The sequence below is a fragment of the Mycena indigotica genome (genome assembly GCF_014461135.1).
Source record: "Mycena indigotica strain 171206Taipei chromosome Unknown Mind.scaff0008, whole genome shotgun sequence".
In the NCBI taxonomy this organism is placed as follows: Eukaryota; Fungi; Basidiomycota; class Agaricomycetes; order Agaricales; family Mycenaceae; genus Mycena; species Mycena indigotica.
The window spans coordinates 3653201-3672442 of NW_023503007.1; the positions used below are offsets into that span (position 1 = coordinate 3653201).

General features: G+C 49.6%; 5 protein-coding genes across 5 annotated transcripts; 2 read left to right on the forward strand and 3 right to left on the reverse strand.

Annotated features, from left to right (window-relative positions):
- Positions 1-10: 10 nt before the first annotated feature.
- MIND_00962500 (Enhancer of polycomb-like protein) lies at positions 11-2596 on the reverse strand (the record flags this gene model as incomplete). Its single annotated transcript, XM_037366240.1, has 7 exons — positions 11-704; positions 752-1095; positions 1146-1320; positions 1371-1702; positions 1751-2338; positions 2377-2382; positions 2423-2596. 7 exons carry the CDS (start codon positions 2594-2596, stop codon positions 11-13), a joined length of 2313 nt encoding a protein of 770 aa, XP_037217652.1.
- An 819-nt stretch (positions 2597-3415) lies between these two features.
- Positions 3416-5812, forward strand: MIND_00962600 (uncharacterized protein; the record flags this gene model as incomplete). The annotated part of the gene is made up of 8 exons (XM_037366241.1): positions 3416-3748; positions 3798-4249; positions 4298-4323; positions 4370-4462; positions 4512-5122; positions 5171-5314; positions 5367-5713; positions 5761-5812. The coding sequence occupies 8 exons, from the start codon at positions 3416-3418 to the stop codon at positions 5810-5812; spliced, it is 2058 nt and encodes a 685-aa protein (XP_037217653.1).
- A 29-nt stretch (positions 5813-5841) lies between these two features.
- On the reverse strand, positions 5842-7320 carry MIND_00962700 (Pre-mRNA-splicing factor CWC2; the record flags this gene model as incomplete). The annotated part of the gene is made up of 5 exons (XM_037366242.1): positions 5842-6422; positions 6469-6824; positions 6874-6925; positions 6974-7191; positions 7259-7320. The coding sequence occupies 5 exons, from the start codon at positions 7318-7320 to the stop codon at positions 5842-5844; spliced, it is 1269 nt and encodes a 422-aa protein (XP_037217654.1).
- Positions 7321-7532: 212 nt separating this feature from the next.
- Positions 7533-11425, forward strand: MIND_00962800 (ATP-dependent helicase rhp16; the record flags this gene model as incomplete). The annotated part of the gene is made up of 19 exons (XM_037366243.1): positions 7533-7802; positions 7853-7948; positions 8000-8683; positions 8729-8944; positions 8996-9190; positions 9244-9366; positions 9417-9588; positions 9642-9701; positions 9752-9777; positions 9826-9948; positions 10000-10153; positions 10205-10226; positions 10274-10748; positions 10799-10859; positions 10908-11030; positions 11081-11175; positions 11225-11305; positions 11355-11372; positions 11420-11425. 19 exons carry the CDS (start codon positions 7533-7535, stop codon positions 11423-11425), a joined length of 3000 nt encoding a protein of 999 aa, XP_037217655.1.
- Positions 11426-11499: 74 nt separating this feature from the next.
- Positions 11500-17817, reverse strand: MIND_00962900 (uncharacterized protein; the record flags this gene model as incomplete). Its single annotated transcript, XM_037366244.1, has 29 exons — positions 11500-11677; positions 11733-11811; positions 11859-11875; positions 11931-12016; positions 12064-12244; positions 12298-12383; positions 12434-12708; positions 12761-12998; positions 13048-13107; positions 13153-13237; positions 13284-13351; positions 13398-14204; positions 14249-14310; positions 14358-14514; positions 14563-14908; positions 14957-15055; positions 15100-15242; positions 15291-15347; positions 15397-15454; positions 15512-15760; positions 15810-15987; positions 16034-16072; positions 16133-16166; positions 16210-16321; positions 16376-16470; positions 16523-16542; positions 16594-16604; positions 16653-16830; positions 16875-17817. The coding sequence occupies 29 exons, from the start codon at positions 17815-17817 to the stop codon at positions 11500-11502; spliced, it is 4941 nt and encodes a 1646-aa protein (XP_037217656.1).
- Between the last annotated feature and the right edge of the window lie 1425 nt (positions 17818-19242).

Here is a 19242-nt window from a genome sequence, read left to right on the forward strand (position 1 = left end):
GTCTCCCCAACTACTTCGAATCGCCGTTCACGGCAACCGACCGAATGGGTACTGGGCTCGACGTCGTCGTGGCACGCTGCATTACAGGCACCTTGAAGCTGGCATTGGCTGCAGCGAGCGATGGCACATAGATCGCCCGTCCATTCGTCATCTGAGTTGGGGCGAGAGGTGGAGGCATTTGATTTTGATTATGTGACGCGTTGCCCAACGGTATGCTCGATTTCACAACATTGTGAGCTTGTCCTCCAGCATTGGAGTTCCCAGTTCCATTTGGCAGAGGATGAGGAAGTGGTGCATCACGTAAGGTCCGTGGGCGAGCAGAGATTGGGGTTGATATTGTGGAAGATACGGAGGCAGGGATGGGTGCAGCGGAGGTAGTCGGAGTTTGGTGACTGAGGGCGGAACTGTCCTGTCTCTGCTGCGCAACTGCTCGAGCGTGAGCCATCGCTTGAGCCTGGGCACTAGCGGTTGGCTGAGGGTTCGCTTTCGCGACTCCTGCCGCAATCAGGTACGAGTGGACGTCAGGATAGTTTTGGACAGTTGCGAGATGGATTGCGTTAGTCAAGAATGGTAGGGCCTTGCGCGATCGGCCATCGGGGGTTTGCACGGTAAGACTTGCGTCGGAGACGAGAGACAGATCGGAAATCTGCGAAGGCTCCGCTTTACGGCTTTCCACCGACCACTGAAGACGATGAACGATATAACTAGTACAGTTAATATTGAGCCAGGTTGGGGCATAAGTGAGACTAACGTGTCATCAAATTCGTCAACAAGTTCACGGGCATCTTCTTCTGAAGGCCCACCAGTCCAAGAACTATCAGTGTCGAACCTCCATTGTGCACGTAGCCTCCGTGTCGCTTCTTCGTCGAAATCCAAAGAATCATCACTGTCGGCGTGAGAACGATGATTGCGCAGAGGTGAAAGGTATGGATGAGAACTGCTCCGTCGGTCGATGAATTGCCGTCCACCACGTCCAACTCGGAGACGAAGAGGCCGCGCTATTCTTGTCGCGAGTTCTGGGGGTGGTGATGTCTTGGAGGCAACGTCAACCCACAACTTCTCGGGGCGTGGCAAATATGCAGATTGCACAGGGTCCTGGAATGATATCAACTATTCTGCTTGCAGCGTTCGTTTGCTTGACTTACATCAGTCAAGTCCAAGTAACCACGTCTCTTCAAGTTTTCTGTCTCTTGCAGCATCCGCCGAGCAATATCTTGTTGCACCTCGGCATGACGTTCAGAAGGTTGAACCGCTGGCGGAGCTGGAGCCTGGGCAGGCGAACTTGATTGAGTCGGTGGGAGTACCTTGACCTTGGGAAGCCTGACAAGGACGGTCAGAATAGAAAACTTGACGATAGAAGTAGTCCATACAAGGAGGATTTTGCGGGTTTGATCTTCTTCGGCTTTTCTGTGAGACGGTCTTCATCTGCCTTAGTCATCATTGCAGGGAATTGTCGTAAGAAATCCGCCATCGGTTGACGTGCATTCCACAAAGCTTGGGATTCGCTAGCAGCAGATTGTTTGATATTTTCCCTTTGAAGGACCGAGTTGGCAATGTCGAGGACCTGACTGAGGTTGTGCTGGAGATTGGCCAGCTTTTCTGCGTGATTGACAACCAATCCCCCTCGAGTTTTGCGCACAGGTTTGTTGTCGCGACGGCGAAAACAAATGTACGACTCATTTGGGAAATCACTCTCGTCAAACTGTGTTATCATGAGTGCCATAGACGAGGACAACGACCGAAAACGCACATTGAGAGCAGGCTGTATTCTCCGCCCAGAAACGAGAGTTCTCCGATGTCTCCAGTGCGGATATATAGTGCGAGCAATACGAACAAGCTGGGCAGGCGGTGGGATCCACGATGGCACTGAAAACGACGCAAACAGAGAGGGAGACAAAGGCTCCAAGAAAAAGCCAGTGAAGAATTCGAAGTCGGGGGCGTCTCCTCGAAGAATCTTTTGATCCACGTATTTCTCCATGAGAGACATCACGACTTCGAATTCGTCCTCTGAGATTTCGGCTGGCGTGCACATGTCAGATTCTTTCTCCTTGTTTTTCCTAGAACTTCGGGCACTAGAGCTGGTGCCCTCCCCTCGAGCATCCTTGTTGTTCTTGTCAAGCCACTGCTTATCAAATTCATCCATGTAATAGGTGTAGTCATGGTCGACCAGGGCATTGGCACACGCCTCTTCAACGGTCTGGTTGGACTGAAGATAGGTGATAGGGTCTTTCCATTGCGTCGCCCCATAGAGCTGGTCGTAATTATCGACGGAAGAGAGCGAGCAGGGTGTGGGGATGAATACAGCAGTTGTGGCGAGTGCTGCTTGCAGGTGGTGTTCCTAAAAGGATGATTATATAAGCGGACCGCGGAACGCACTGCCACCTGACATGGCAAGCTGTGATTGGTTGGAGAAGAGACGTACATGGCCCTCATTAATGTCCACATCTGCAACCGCAAGGGTGGACAAGTTTTCGTCAAAGTCGTCATCGAGGTACTCAGTATCGGGGGGGAGGTCGCCTTTGATGATTTTCAGAGAAAACTTGACACCGAACCTCGCACGATTTTTCTTGGGTGGAGGGTTTGCTCGTGGGGCCATACGCCAGCGGTCGTAAAAGGATAGAAAGGCGTGGTTTTGGGAGTGGCAAAGTCGGTGCACTGCACCTAACGGAGGATGGCGGGAAAGGCGGCGACGACGACCCGTTTGGGCCAAAGTCTAGTCGGATTTTGCCGAGGGTCACCAGATCTGGCAAGTCATATGACGACATTGATGGATGACTTCAAGAGGACCGTGCGCGGTAGGGGGACGGAATGAATTCAGGACTATGGGTATACACAAAAACCTAGACTGGAGCTGGAGTGAGGTGGTTCGAAACCACAAAAGCATCATCGGGCGTACCATATAAAAACTCCCGAAAACGTCCGCTCTCCGACATTTTATCGCTCTCTGACTACACATCTTACACAAGTACCTTCGAGTGCTGGGGGTAGAGAAAGGTCAGCAGAAAAAGGGCCATGCATATCTACCATCAGCCAGCATGTATTCTCATTGTGGCGGCACATCTTGACTCAAGTTGAGTGAGTGCCCGGATTGAACGACTGGAGAGGGATCCTGAGTGATATTAGGAGCTTATCGACGCCAATGGCGAACGACGGACCTGCGAATAATGGAAGAGCATTTGTGTTGAAAAACCTCCTTGCCCAAAGCCACGCGGCTGGAATAACTCGTCAGTTTTACTGAATCGGTTCACTGGCAGTGAGTGGTCGCGCACTCTTGCGGCATGACAAGTGAACTATAGTTAGGGAAGAGGGTGTATCGATGATTTGTTGGGAGTAGAAGGAAGTAGGACGCAGGCTTGCACCAGTCCCAATTTAGTATCGTCACACTCCTTGTCTTGAACATCCACCATCCACCTCGATGGACACTCCAGTTTCCCGAAATCGACCGCCCACAAAACGAAGGCGTACAAGCACCGAGAAGAACGATGTCACCAACTTTAAGCCAGTATTCGTTAACTTGCCCTTTGAGCTCGTTGCCATGATCCTGGTGTTCACTCAGTCCACCAAAGATGTCCTTGCTGTGGCGCGCACGTGCAAGTTCCTCTGCAACACACTATTACGCCCAGAAAATGTTTCTGTATGGCGCAAAGCTCGAGAAACTAGTCACCCTGCCCCTCTCCCTGATCCGATGAGAGCTGGACTGTCCGAACCCGCTTTTGCAGCCATGCTGTTTGATATGGGTCCCTGCGCTGTTTGTATCGCGTTAAAATATCATTCCCGTACGAACTAATTCAAAATAGAACTGCGCTCGAGTTACACACAACATGTTTTCATCCTTCTCGCTTCGCATCCGATTCTGCAGCCGCCCTGAATGCCTTCAGAAGTGGAGCTCGTCGAACGTTTCTCTCGTAGAGAATGTGGCCACCCTTAACCAGCACCAACGACATGCACTGGAATGGCTTCCGCTTGCCGAGTCAACTGCATGCTTTCATTTTCCATCTCGAATCTGGGGTCTCAATACTCAGGTTCAAGCGCAGCAACCATGGCCTGCGGGAAACAAAGTTTATCTTACAGCTCATATGACTGCTACCCTGTCCGAATTTGCCCATTATACAGCAGACAAGGTCCGACAGCGCCACGCTCTGGAGAAGGGCCGTCACGAGGGGAGGATGAAATTCTTTGTCGAGGTGTATCTCTGGAAAGGTCAAAGAATGAAGCTGGCAAAAGAGGTCCAGAAAGCAAACGAAGCACTGTAAGTCCTTGCTACGAGTTCAAGAACGCGTGCTAAGACGTTCGACAGTGGACAGACACTCGCGACAGAAAACGGTGAGGACGATTCAAAGCTCGATCGGGTATACTCATTGCAATTGAGGCTACGACTACAATAATCTTATCCACGGTTCCATAACCTATAATTCTTTCCGCTTACATAAGACCAATACACTGCAGAGGATAGTTCGACAAGGTCAGCATGAAGATTCGATGTACTTTTTTTCTTGGCTCAAATATACTAGACTTCACCAATATGGCCGACATTGTCGAAGCAGAACTGCTGGCTTACAATGATCGACAGGAACGCCGAGCAAAGGAAGCCGCAATCATCTCACAACGCGCACAGGTAGAGCAGCGCTACAGCAAACTCCTCACCGAATCACGATCTCAAGTACCCCCAACCCCAATTCCGGCGTTACCGGAATTCCGAACAATGCCGATCCTCCAACTTCTTCATTCGGATACATCGTCCGCGGCCGCACGTAAAACTAGACCCTCACGCAAAACCTTAATCGCGTCCCGCAAACTCAAAGACACAGAAAGCATAGTTAGCAAAATGCTCGATTCGGAGTTGGACAGATGGAGGGCTGCAGCAGAGCAGGATCTTGGCGCGACTTTGGGTTTCCCCGTTGAGTGGAAGACCGCCAAATCAAATACATTGCATCCCGTCCAGCGTTTAACTGCCCGTTGGTCATGCACGCGATGCGGAAAGGTTGCTCGGCCATATACGTGGGATGAATGTATGGATTTTATTGGTGTTTGCCGACATGAATGTCGTGGCTCGCGGGAGCCCAAGCGTCAACCGAGGAAAGAGTCCCTCTGGAAGGCCAGCAACTTTGTCAAGGACGACCAGGTTTGATCATTTTTTCCTTGTCGATGTTTCCAGTCTGATCAGAATAAGGCTATCAATGCGATAACAAAGGTCCTGAAACTCTGCGATATCGATCCCGCGAATAAGGACTCCTTGGGAAAGTGGGATGCTATTGGCGCACGGATAGCTTGTCTCTCCTGTCCGACGGCCATCGTAATGCGACCCTCGAACTTAGTATGACTCTCTAACACAGACGAATTGAGGCACATCTAATGACACATTCCAGGTCGGACACTCGCATAGACACCAGGTGATGGATTTAGAGGTCCTGGAAGCAAAGACGGCAGATGCAATACTTGTGAAACCTCTCGAACAAGGGCTTGCACGATATCTTCTCGGTGGGACAGATGATAACAAGGTTAAGAAAGCGAAAGCGACTTGGATATTTGGCTGTCGACATTGCGAGCAGGAAAGGAGGCCAGTGTCGAGCGCTGGCTTGCAATCTTCTACGGTAGAATCAGAGGAAGACGCTGAGGTCAATGAGGTCGAAGAGATTGTTCGAGGCCCTAGATTCACCAAGAAGCATCCCAAGCGACTGGGTCTAAACGCTCTCTGGTGTCATTTGAAGGAAAAGTAAGGCCAGATTATACCATCAATTGGTATGCTCATACTTCGTTCAGACATAAAGTGCAGTTTCCCAGCGATGAGGACATGTACCATGTTGTAGACTAAATGCTTACGTGGACAATACATACAACAAATTATTCCTCGTCACTCCCATAATCCCCCAATCCAAGACCCCCTGCTAGTGGTGTTACCATAGGAGTGACTGCTTTGGTTGGGACTGTAACACCATTTCGTTTTTGAATCTCCGCAAAGTACTTCAAGCCTTCAAGCGTATCGGCGCTAAGTAGACCCATTGGCTGGTTGTCTTGGATTGGCGGTGGAGGGGCCTCCAAACGCCGTCGTTTGGCATCGGGCTGGGATGACTCGTGCTCTTGCTCTTGTCCGTCTGCCTCCTGGTCCATGAAATTTCCATCCTCATCAAGCTCGTCACCGTCTTCCAGTGCCCGTATCGTCCTCATGGCATCGATAATTCTAGGGTCAACTCGACTCTTGATGGCCTCCTGACCTTCCTCCTCCAGACGCCGCTTTTCAGCCACTTTCTGAACAGGATTTGGGTCTTCAGTCGCCCAGCGGACATTGAGAATCTCGTCATTGTCGAGCGACTGACAAGCCATTGCCTCTTTCGCAAATTGAGCATGAATTTCCGACACGTAGGTCACGAAAGCGACACTCCGGTATTGAAGAACTTTTACTGCCCAGCCTGTTTCGGAGTCGTCTGAAGAACGTTAGCGCTGAGTAAGGTGAGATGGCTGCAAGCGCACCTCGTGCAATCTGACCCCACTCTTTGAAATGCCTCCTCACAACCTCTTCTGTTTCTAGACCGACTCCCGTCTCTTTGATTCTCCCGACGTAGAGGGTCCGGTTCTGCCGGTTGAAGCTCCCTACACCACCCATATCGTCACGGTAGTCAGCAAACTTTTCCCGTGCAAAGCAGTCTTTTGAGGTGTCGGGAAGCTGGTCGTCTGGGTCTGGTAGCGCATGAAGGTAATCGCATTCCCAGCCATATGGACAGCAACCTCGCGCGAAGTACAGGCATGTATATTTCATGCCAGTCACGTTCGCACGCGTTAATCCAGAGTCGCGCTTGAGATTGCACCGAGTCTGAGATTTGACTTTACTGGAGTGCGAGGGTCAATGAGATAACAAAAGAAAGAAAAAATACGCACTTGGAGTAGTTATCCTCCCTGTCTCCACCTGCCCATTTGTTGTACCATATATCTACAAGAGAGTTAACGAGGTCTTTGGGAATAGTAGACGTCAACTCACTGTATTCTTTACCAGTCTGTGGGGTGTCGATCTTGACGACGTCTCCAAACTTGACTTGTTTGCGAGCAGGACGGAGTTTTCGTTGCTTTTTGGGGGCGACGACGGCTACCGCCTTCATAAGTTCAACTTCGGAGGACTCTGGGGCCATCGTGGTGAATGGTTGACAGGTGTGATGTGACGGGAGTGACTGGTCCCCACCAGAAAAAGGCTGAGCAAGCCTTCATGAGGTTCGAGCGACCAGTCATGTTATGTTGTGGTCAGACTCAAAGGTCCACAAGATCAAACCGAAAACATCGTGCTCGTTCAATAAATTTGCCAGCGGTCCAGACTGGTGGTCCAGGATACATCGTGACGAAGCAGAATCGTTGATCTACTTTGACTTTTTGTGGCAGCCTTGGGCTTTTTGAACCGCTGATGCATTAGAGAGCCACAGAGAAGTCTGAGTTTATACACAATCTCGACCCACAATGACTCGAAGAGTGTTACGCGTTCCATCACCCGCACGTGAAGCGTCACGACCGCGTCACTAATTGGATTTCACCCTGCTCTTGTTCTCCACATGGCCCGCCTTACCCGCCAGTCTGCTCGACTCAGTGCGGCCCAGCAATCCCCCGCCACCACCACCAACTCCACCGCCAATCCTTCGCCTGCTTTTAGCACCATTTCCTCCCATGAGACACCCCCAACATCAGACGATGAGCTACCCATTTTGCTGACTAAAAAGCGCCCTCTTCAGCAGGACGAACCGGAGCAACCTTCTCGCAAGAGACGTGCTCCAGCGAAGCAAGTTTTTGTTGAGATTGTACGACCGTCTCGTGCGAAAACCATGGTACATGATCATTTCTCATACGGCAGAGTGGCAACGCTCATTCCTTTTAGCCCGTAAAACCTATTCGCACCGCGGCCAAGGGTAAAGGAAAGGCCAGGGCCCAAGACTCTTCCCCCAGCTCTGACGACGAGATTGCTTTTCTCGAGGTTTGCGTTTTCACACCCACAGGGGGGCATTTTGATGATGTGATTCCTCAGTCACCAACCAAAAACAAGGGAAAAGGCAAAGCTGTCGAGTCTGCGCCTGCTTCCGACTATGATTGCGGTCTGGAGTACGACGAGAAAGCTGAGCTGTTTGAATCTGAAGACAGTGGGTCTGAATTCATTGGATCTGACGACGACGACCCTATTCAAGCCGTCGATGAGGATGATGAAGAGGACATCGACGATGATACTGTTATGATTGACGCGGCCATCCAAATGTCATTAGAAACTCAGAATAGCGTCAACTCCACCAAGCTTGTCTCCCCCAATCCTCAAGCTATTCTCCGCGCGCGGGCCGCTGAGGCTAGAATTGCCTCAGCCAAGAATGGCAAAGCCAACTTAGTCGACGATTCTTCAATGGTCTTGGACGCCAGCGACTCTGAAGAAGAAGTCCCGCTTCGCAAAAAGAAGGCGCCAAAGAAGACCAAAAAGGTTCAAGATGAAGAGTTCGACGACGAACTGTCTGCCATGTCTTCTGAAGAATACGAGTCTGACGCGCCGATCAGTAGAGGCAAGGGGAAAAGCAAGGTCACCATCAAGCCGAAAGCCAAGTCAATGACTATGGCCGAACTGCGCCGGCAGAGAAAACAAGAACGACTTCGAAAACGAGCAGAGCGCCGTGTAAACATTATGGAGGAGCGAGCTCTACGCAAAAAACTCGGTCGAAAATTAACTTATGTGTGTGTTGCTCTACCGAGGCGACCCAGATCTGACTTGTTTCAGGCGGAGAAGTCAACCATAGCTCTTCACAAGCACCATCCCGAACTGCGTGATGTTTGGGGTGATCTCGAAGCAAAAATTCCCATTCTCGTGCCCCAGCCTGCTACGCAGCCTGCCAACTTGAAGCTTACACTGCTTCCCTTCCAACGCGAGAGTCTTTCCTGGATGCAAAAGCAAGAGAAAGGTGTTTGGTCCGGTGGAATGCTAGCGGATGAAATGGTGAGCATAGACCAGCGTCTATCATCTTTACAGGCTGAAGACATCAACCAGGGCATGGGTAAAACGATCCAAATGATTGCTCTACTAGTTGCGGACGGTGGCAAGCCTAATCTTGTGGTCGCACCAACCGTTGCCATCATGCAGTGGAAGAACGAGATTGCAGCACATACACATGGTCTTGAGGTTCTCGTCTGGCATGGCGCTGCAAGACAATCCGATCCTAAAGAGTTGAAAAAATTCGATGTGGTGCGTTCATGTTCGCTGTCGAGTCCTGAGCTACCTCTCAACCATCTTTTTAGGTACTGACAACCTATGCGGTCATGGAGTCATGCTTCCGGAAACAAGAGCAAGGCTTCAAGCGCAAGGGCATGATCGTGAAGGAAAAGTCACCCATTCATCGCATCGAATGGAATAGAATTATAGTAAGAAACTTTGCTCAATTCCTTGCCTTCTCTTGATTCATGTTGCTCAGCTTGACGAAGCCCATAACATCAAAGAGCGGTCAACCAATACGGCAAAAGCAGCCTTTGAACTTAAAGCTCGGGGCCGTTGGTGTCTCTCTGGAACACCTCTGCAAAACCGGGTCGGAGAACTTTATAGTCTGGTTCGATTTTTAGGAGGCGACCCCTTCTCCTTCTACTACTGTGAGCAACGTCATCACCTCATTCTAACTCTTCTAAGCCAAACATTCATCCAGGTAAGAAATGCGACTGCAAATCGCTCCATTGGAGATTCTCCGATAAACGTTCCTGTGATGGTAGGCGTTTCCTTTGAGAGATTCACGAATAATCAACATACGTACCCCAGATTGTGGGCACAGTCCAATGCAACACGTGAGTTAGCGTTTAGTTGACTCGACTCTCCTTTACAAAGTCTCGCAGACTTGCTTTTGGAACAACGAAATCCTGACGCCCATCCAAAAATACGGAATGGCTGGCCCTGGTCAAATCGCCTTCAAAAAATTGAAAATTCTATTGGATCGCATGATGTTGCGCCGTACCAAGGTATATTGTTGAGTTATATGGGCAAAAATGACTGACATACTATCTTAACAGCTTCAACGCGCAGATGATCTTGGCTTGCCACCTAGAACTGTGATCGTCCGTCGTGATTACTTCAGTCCGGAAGAAAGGGAGCTCTACCTATCGCTTTTCTCTGATGTCAAGCGTCGCTTCGATACATATCTCGAGGAGGGGACAATCCTCAATAGTGGGTGACATTGTCTTTCAGAAACCATTCGGATGCTGAGTTTTTCCCGAGACTACTCGAACATCTTCAGCCTGTATGTCCTGTTCCCACCATTCACTATGCAAAATAACGAAATACCAGGCTTACTCGCATGCGTCAAATGGCTTGTCATCCCGATCTAGTCATTCGAAGCAAGAAGAATGCAAACAGTTTCCTTCCCACCGAGCCTGAGGCCACGGTTTGCCGTCTTTGCAACGACGTCGCAGAAGATGCCATCCAGTCCAAATGCCGCCACATTTTCGATCGTGAATGCATCAAGCAATATCTCAACACGGCAATTGAGCAACAACCAGACTGCCCCGTCTGCCATCTACCACTCACCATCGACCTCGATGCGCCAGCCCTGGAGCTTGAACAGAATGTCCCTGATGCGCGACAGGGAATCCTCGGTCGCCTGAATCTAGAGAAATGGCGCTCCTCAACCAAGATTGAGGCGTTACTGGAGGAGTTGGTCAATCTGCGAATGAAAGACGCAACAACAAAGAGCCTCGTGTTCAGCCAGTTTGTCAATTTTTTGGACCTGATTGCGTACAGACTACAAGGCGCTGGTTTCAAGGTTTGTCTCGTTTGATTAGTCTTTCTTCACACCATTGAATGCTTCTCCAGATTTGCCGCCTGGAAGGGACCATGAGTCCTCAAGCTCGCGATGCGACCATCAAACACTTCAGTGGGTGTTCTTTTTGCTATATCTTCAGCTTGGCTAACAGTCGATCAGTGGAAAACGTCGAGGTCACGGTTTTCCTCGTCAGCCTCAAAGCTGGAGGCGTTGCGTTGAACTTGACGGAGGCATCGCGAGTCTATCTCATGGACAGTTGGTGGAATCCAGCCGTCGAATTTCGTCGGTCCACAATCTGGTGAAGACGCCCTGTTTACTAACTATTTCGACAGAGGCGATGGATCGCATTCACCGTCTTGGCCAGAAGCGTCCCGTCAAGGCCATCAAACTTGTTGTAGAAGATTCGATTGAAAGTCGTATAGTTCAGGTTTGTTTGTCCAATCCGTTAACACCGACGACGACTGACGGCACCACAGTTGCAAGAGAAGAAATCAGCAATGGTTGACGCGACGCTCTCGACCGACGACCAGGCAATGGGCAGATTGACACCTCAGGATGTGAGTCTTTACACCGCCGTTATGCACCGCCTAATTTCCGTTCCTGTAGCTACAATTCCTGTTTAGGGTTAGTCTTGGTTGTCTCCTCCTCAAGTTTGGCTAACTTGTTTGCAGCTGTGACCTGCGGTAGAGAAGAATATGGATACAAGCTATAGTCGACACCATCCAATTAGTAGTTAACAATGTAATAAATCCTAGTTTCGGTCTTTGCTGTTGGTACTCGTCCCACTGAGCGCACGCTTGAACAGACCCCGCTTCTTTTTGTCGCCGTTGGACGGATCGGGCGAGAGTTGGTTGCTCGACTCGGAATCTGGTGTCCGTGCAGCACCTCCTTTCTGGAACGAAGACGCATTGACTATGTTGACAATCCCTCTAGATGTGGTGATTCAGTTATCATATCTGCCAGCCCGGAACTGACTGCACGCACCGTTGAGTAGCATCTACATAGTCTTCTCTACCGAATCGCTTGGAGGTTTTTACAGCGACGCCCTTGTCCGTTATATGCACTGCGGGAGATGTCGACGAAAGCAGTACGACAAGAGACACGACGGACCTCCTTTCGTTTTCAATCTGCAACCGTTCGGTCACTCAACCAGCACACGACCGGGCGAAAGACAAGACGCACCCCTCTTTGGCGTTCTCGACTCCCTGCGAGACGCCCTGGACAATGGAGAGCACGATATAGATGATGACCCCGAAAACGGCGATAGTCTTGTTCGGAAGTAAATCACCTGGAAACGGACTGCGGGACTGCTTACAACGCCAAACGATAATAGATCTAGCCTGTGAATGCTATGAAAGGTCTGCGCCGAGGAGCGATAGTAGACCCTACCAATTCGCCATATAGATACAGAGTCAAGGCGAAGGAACGACAATGAAGTTGGGAGCAAGTAGGTTTTAGATGATGACGTAAAGACACCCGTCAAAATCACAGGTGAACTTCACCCAAGGCACACGTCAGTCAATAATAACTTTGATGTAGAGTACAGTACAATAACTTGAATGAGGTATATGCGAATGCCGAATGAATGAATGTAGTCAATGCTGGAAGGAGGGCGAATGAAGGAGAGATTATTATCTGACAGTATGTGTATGACTATTTGCTGGTTGTTCCAAGGCAAAGAGAACCCTCTCAAGAAGTTTTTCGACTTGCACGAGCCGCTGGTCGACGTTAACCAGCCGGTTCTCCATTTTCCCCTCCAGATTCGTGAGTCGGAGCTCCATATTGGCTTCGTGTTGTATGAAGCGCTTTTCGAGGTCGGCAAGTCGGTCTTCGAGTGTGATTTCGACCTCCTCGATGAGTGGTTGGCACCGAACAAGGTCATGGGAGTATGAATTATGGTACCCAAAGGAAAGTTTCCTCTTGGGGTCGGCCTCGCAGCTTATACAAATGAAGCTAGGTTCTGGATGGCTCAGTTAATCAAGGACGTGAGTGTTGGGCGGACAAACACCAACCTTCGCACTGAACACAGAACCAGCATGGCTGAGCAACGTGCAGACCGCAAGAAGCGCATCGAGGTGGTGAGGTCACACCCGTATGCCTAAGGTCCGCGTCTTCATCCTGGTCAGGAGATGGGAAGAGTTGTCGAGCTTTCGTCAACGCCTGCTTTGCCTCCCGGTATGTCTTGCCAAACTGCCGAATATGGACGACCCGACGCAACTTGAGGATATCGTGCGTCGGAAGATGAGTGCGCTGGGGACACAAGTAAGTATGGGGAGGAGAACAACGCATATCTGTGTACCGTCATTCCTGAAGGGACAACTTGAGCTGACATGCAGTCTGATGTGTCGCAAAAGTCAACCTAAAGGCCGTCAATGCCTTATACAATTGATGATGCATTGCTCACTGTGTCAAATGTGTCTTCCAGTCGGCAAGTCAAGCACGTTATGCGTGAGCCACCAATTACACCAGTGCAGCAGTCACAACGGACGCTATAGAACATTGAATTTGACCAGTGCAGATCTCAGAACAACTTACTCATGTCCGGTTGTAACGCGAATCTTCGCCTCAGCAATACTGTGGTAAAATCTCGAATCTGCCGTGGTCTTGAGAGTTCAGTTAATCAGTTACATTAGATAAAAACCGACTCACAAAGCTCTTCTTGATTAACCCTAGCTCCTTCTCTTCTTGTCGATTAAGCGGTTTACCAAACCGTGTATTACGAATATAGAGGTCTACAAATCGTTTCCGGGCGTAAGACCGCTCTTTGTAAAAAGTCCATGAGAGGGTCTGTTTGCGGACCTGATACAACACAGCAGAGAGTGCGAAATTCCACAAGGCGCGCGACTTGTTTGATTGGAGCTCAGACAAGGCCGGGAAGAAGCACATATGTTCGGGGTCGACGCGTTTGAAGATAAAAACACCGCCATGAGTCTTTGCGTCGGCCTCTGCTCCCCAAGTTCCCGTAAGCGAGTGGGTCGCACGTGACCAAACACCAGCATAATATTGAGCAGGGAATCGAGTCGGAAATGTTTGCTTGAATGTGATTTTAATGAGATCGGAGCCCTGTGGGGCACACTCTCCCGTGATGGTGAAATCTGAGGTGTTAGATCGAGAGGTTGCAGTAAAACGACGGCTGCTCGCAGCGATAAAATGCATGGAAATCATGCCCGACGAGGGCACGATATTGGATGCAGGTGTGTAAGTGAAACCATTCCAACTGCCCAATACTGCCTTCAATGCCGAGCTTGGGCGGATGGAGGAGGATTTGGGGCTACTGGGTGGCACTTCGTTGTAGGCCGCAAAGTCGAGTTTCTCCGAGCCTATTGGATAATTCAGGATTTTTTCGAGATCAACATCTTGATTCTCCAGGGCATCGTCGTAGGGGTAGTCGGGGAATTCTGTTGATAGTACCACTTTCGCGTCCCAAAGTCCACTGCTGTCGTGCAAGTATTGGAACTAAAGAGGATGAGCAAATACATGGGAAGTGTGCCGCAACTCACGATTCCGTGTGCGTAAGTCTTGAATTGTTGTGCGGCGTCAACCTTTTGATTCTGAAAGGTAGCTGGAGAGTGTCAGATATCATAGCGATATTTATCTGTGGATGCTTACAGTCAAGCAGCTCGACTCGCTCTCTCGCGGCCGAAAGCACCCAGCCGATGGTATCGGCTGAATCCCAAAGTTCATCGGGGTGAATGACCTTCTTTTGACAGATACGGAAAATTTCAAAGTCACGCTTTAACAGGAGGTAGAGCATGGGCATGATGAACTACAGAGCCGTAAGCCAAATCGATTGCTGAAAACAAACGAGACATACTCTCTCGATACGGCCATCGCCGGTGACGAGTGTGAGGGTATTTGCAGCATCCAAGTCGTAATCAACGGCTTCCAAGTTACCGCGCAGTCGAGCCTCTTCAGCATCGACATAGAGAGCAAATTTTTCCTGCAAAGCCTCGTTGACATAGCAAGGTTGGAGACCAGACTCGAGAGTTGTGACGCCTTGATATATTTCTTCCAGGTACGAGTTGATCGACGCGCGATTGGCCGGAAGAACAAGAGTTCGCAAAGCAAACATTTTTGCTACCAGTTCGCGTATTTTTACAGCATAGATCGTCATAGCTTGGTGAAAGCCAATCGCCCAGTATGCGGTCCAATGGCTCAATCTATTGCAGCTTAACCCAAGGACGGTCAATATGGATGAGCTGACTTACGACCAATCAAGGGGCCGCGATGTGGTGTATGTGTTGGCTTCCGCAGTTGTTACAAAACCAGATGCGTCGTCATCGAAAGCTTCACTGATTTGTTGCAAGCTAGAGAACTAAGCCACGAAAAAAAAATCAACTCCTCAACGAACCGAGAAACATTTATATATGCGACCGCCCAGTCGTCACCTGTCCTTTTTTTGTTTGCATTGGTCTCGCTCTCGTCACTGTTTTCTTGGTAATAGTCGCGCAGAGCCATGACAAAGTGACGCGATTTGATTGAGCCACGCCAACCCTACGTGGAGGTCAGGCCATCGGGGAGGTCTTGAAGTTACAAACATACCATCTCCTTCCAAATTTTGTGTAAATCAGGATCGATAAGTTTGTCGTGTGGTCCTGCCTAGATGAAGGTTAAAGTATCGAATACGTCGCCGTCCATTAATACTTACAGTGATGGCACTGATAACTCGATCGCCCTCCCTCTCCACGACTTTGGTCAACTCATCCCTAAGAGCATATAAAATCTCAGTGGGTGCAGAAAGAGTGTCCAGAGCGTCTACGTACACAATTTGACGCTTTTGGACCTCGAACTTTCTCGAAAAAACGGTCGAGTTTTTCTCCATCGCCGCGTCAGGATCAACCATCAGGTCGTCCTTCAGCTCCTCCACAGCGTTACCGGTTTTCGAACCAGCTTTAGAAGTTGTTGTAGCTCCATTGATGGCAGAAGAAGATTTGGCTTCAAGGTCGCACAACTCTTTGAGAATCTTGTCGTTATCTTGACAAGCCTGGACTCCTCCCTTTTGCTCCACCATGCTGCATAGGATCTTCATTTCAAGTGCTTTTCATGACGCGGAAAACATACCGTAGCATCTCCTTCTGTTCTGGTGCTATCATCTGTTGAAACATCTGCAGCATCATGTCCATCTTTTTGTCGACAGCGGACAACCTCTCGTTCGCGGCATCAACGCCGAGAGCAGTATGAATGCTTAATGCAAACTCGAACTCTCCCCGTCGCTTTGTGAACTTTCCCGCGAAAGTAACTGGAAACAGTTAGTAGGCGCATAGCGAAAGAAACACACAATTTACCTAATTTCTGTTCCCAAACCCCACCCTTCAAGATCTTGACTATTAACAAGCCCTACCATCAGGACTATTTTAGGAAAAAGTAGTTAATGAATGACGAACCAACAAGCTTCTTCTTGGTGTATGTGTCGCAAGCCTACAAGTGGTCAGCCAAACTACGGTCGATCTTTTGAGCTTACATTAGCGCAGCTCTTGATGTCGTCTGCGGTGCCTTTCATGAGTTCCTGCATACGACCCTTGATGGTCGTGCCATCGGGTGCTATCTCTTCCGAGTCCTTGACGTTCCGCAATCTTGAAGCCGGTTAGAATGTTATCTATATTCCAGAACAGGAATAGAGGGCGTACTGTGTGAGCACGGACATCATGTCTTTCATTTCCATGTGGAGCGCTAGGATCTTTCTATCGTTTTCGCGCCGCTTCATTTCGAGAGCCCATACTGCCTGTCACTTTGGATCAGGAAAGCCAGCGGTGGAAGAGGTGTGGAAAATCCACCTTGAAAGCCATTACAGCGACTGCGATATAAAATCACGTGAGTTGGAGAACGCAATCCCAACATAACACACCTCCGACGAAGCTGAAGAAAATCAGAGCACAGTTTGCGTGGAGTATATGTAAGACGTACGGATGAAGCTTGGCGATTTCATCCAATGCATTCATTAACACGGGCATCCCCTCCATAAACGTGTTGAGGCCTTGTTCAATCGCATCCATGCCTCCGACCATGTCCAAACCAGTTTTTATTCCGACAACGACAAGCTCTGCCTGTGATTGTTTTGCTTGACTAGTTGAAATTCCGGTTTCTCCAGAGCATCAGTTGGTCTCGTGCTGAAGGACGAATGCTCACCAATTGTTTGGAGCACTTTGTCGGCATTCGATTGTTTAGGAGCTGTCGTAGCAATTTGCCACGAATCTGCGAGCTCTCTTGAGAGCTCGTCCTGGGGCGGTGGTCGTGAAACATTCCCATTGCCGTTCTGGTTTGATGGCGGTGCGTTGCTCAACTGCCCATAGACCCCAGTTTGCTGTGGCTGTATTGGACCTCGTGGAGGGGAAGGACCTCTCGAGGGTTGCAAGGCTGGCGATGGCTGACGGGAGGAGCCATGGTAGTCATCAACGGGCTCGACATGCAGTCGCTGCAAGTGAGATGGCGAAGATATGAAAGGGCCACGCTGACGGTAGATGTTCGGATCCGACTGGCTACTGACAGGAGAAACAGGCGAGCTGCTGGCGTTTCCTGGAGAAATTGGCGAGAAGGTGTCGAAAGCCCCTGGTTGGCGAGTCATAGGAACACCTGAATTACTGGACGGTGTTCGAGAAGGTGTAGGACTAGTTTGTGGGCTCGTGCGAGATGATGTTCGAGACATATTATAAGGGTCGGCAGTGGCAGGCGGGGAGGCATACTGAGCGTAGTATCCAGGTTGCCTGGCCGGACCAGATTGCGAAGTCGTTCTTGCCCGTGTATGGTCTATGCTGCCTGAATAGGACGCATTTCTCGAAGTTGAAGGGGGTGCATATCGTTCGCCATGAGTAGGCAGGGATGGTCGGCGATCTTGAGAATAATATCCATATTCGGAACCAGAACGATCAGTGACAAGTTCAGCCACCCGCATTCTTGGAGAGTCCGATGGCGAAGTGCGTGCACTTTGAGGAGGGAAGCTGTAGTAAGCATATTCTTCGGAGTCGTTGTACTTGCTTGTTGGAAGTGGAGGAAGATCTTCTGTAGAGCCCTCACTTGAGCCTCTTAGACTTTTTTTACTGCTCATTTTCTTCAAGATTTTGGGGAAAGGCATGGTGGGCGACGGAGAGAACCAGTCGCTAGACGGTTGTCGCTATTATAGATTACTGTGTAGGCCATGGCGTGCGTCTAAGAGCACGAGCGCTGAGAGTTCAACGCAAAAATCTGCCAGGGGCTGTCAATCGGGCGCTGATTCATTAATCGTTTAGATTTGACCACGAACCTTGCGAAGAAATGTAGCCTATCATGACCTTGCCCGTCCACATCGGCGCTGATTTCCTTTGACTGCCGTGGTCCGTGTTGTTCAGTTGCGCGTGGAAGACCTTATCCGAGTCGAGTAGGTAAACGACAAAGTGACAGGCATCTCCACCTCGACAAGCGGGGACAAACACCACCGTTGAACGAGTTGCTGGGACGATGGGCCGATGGCAAGGCACCTAGTCGTAATTGTGATACGGATGGAAGCAAATATTTGATTGCGACTGCCCAGTCCTGGAACTTAGGTCAATGCATGGGTTGAGCAGGACGAACCACTGAGAATGACTCACTGGGACCCACTAGCTGTCGCGTCTCCCTTAAATCCCTAAAATGAGTCAGTTTGGTCTTTTCGACCTAATTACCGTCAACGGTTTCTGTCATATCAACTGAAAGAACGTCAACATAGTCAAACTTTCAAAAGCGACGTGATGTGCGTTTGTGTTCTTGAAACAGCCGCGATTCTTTTTCTCGCTTTCAGAAGAGCGCGATGTAAGTGTAAGGTGGAGGCACTGTGGGCAACGGGTACAGCCAAAGTAGACAATTTTGGGTCCAAACAGGAAGAATGTGACGGTGGCTGTGACTCGAATGATCTGAGTTTTGATGCTTGTTTTCAGCATGAAGCCCAGCGGACTCATTGCTTGTGATCCTGACTCTGTGGCGGCCCTCTATCCTACCAGAGTTTCTTTCAGATCTCTCAACTGATCTCCCACTTCAATACCGTGACTTGCTATAATCACTCAATGTTTCTGCAACAAACAAAGGCTGCGTCTAATAATCAAAGGCGACGCACCAGAACACGTGAAAGCAGATAAAGGGATAACGCCACTGAGTCAAGGGAACAAACGGCGTTATTACAAGCAACATATCAACAAAGGATAGTGCACTATATAAGTGTTTGTAAACTCTCCAAGTCGACTAAATTTCCATCTCCCACTTCTGTGGCTTTACGACCTAACGACTTGACCACTGCCTTCCGCCAACATTCCTACTGATCGTACCTTTGTTCCACGTTCGACTTCCTTGCCAGTAAAACGCATGTCTTGCGACGATTCCCTCAGAGTATGCGACTTGTAACCTAGCAACGCACATAGCACTGACTTTCACTAGGCTCTCATGGCTGAGCTACGCCACGGCTCTATTCCTTTACCGAGGAATAATTACCCCCGACGAAGCGGAATCTGTGATTCAGTCACGCTCCAACTTCCCCCGACCATATCTTCGC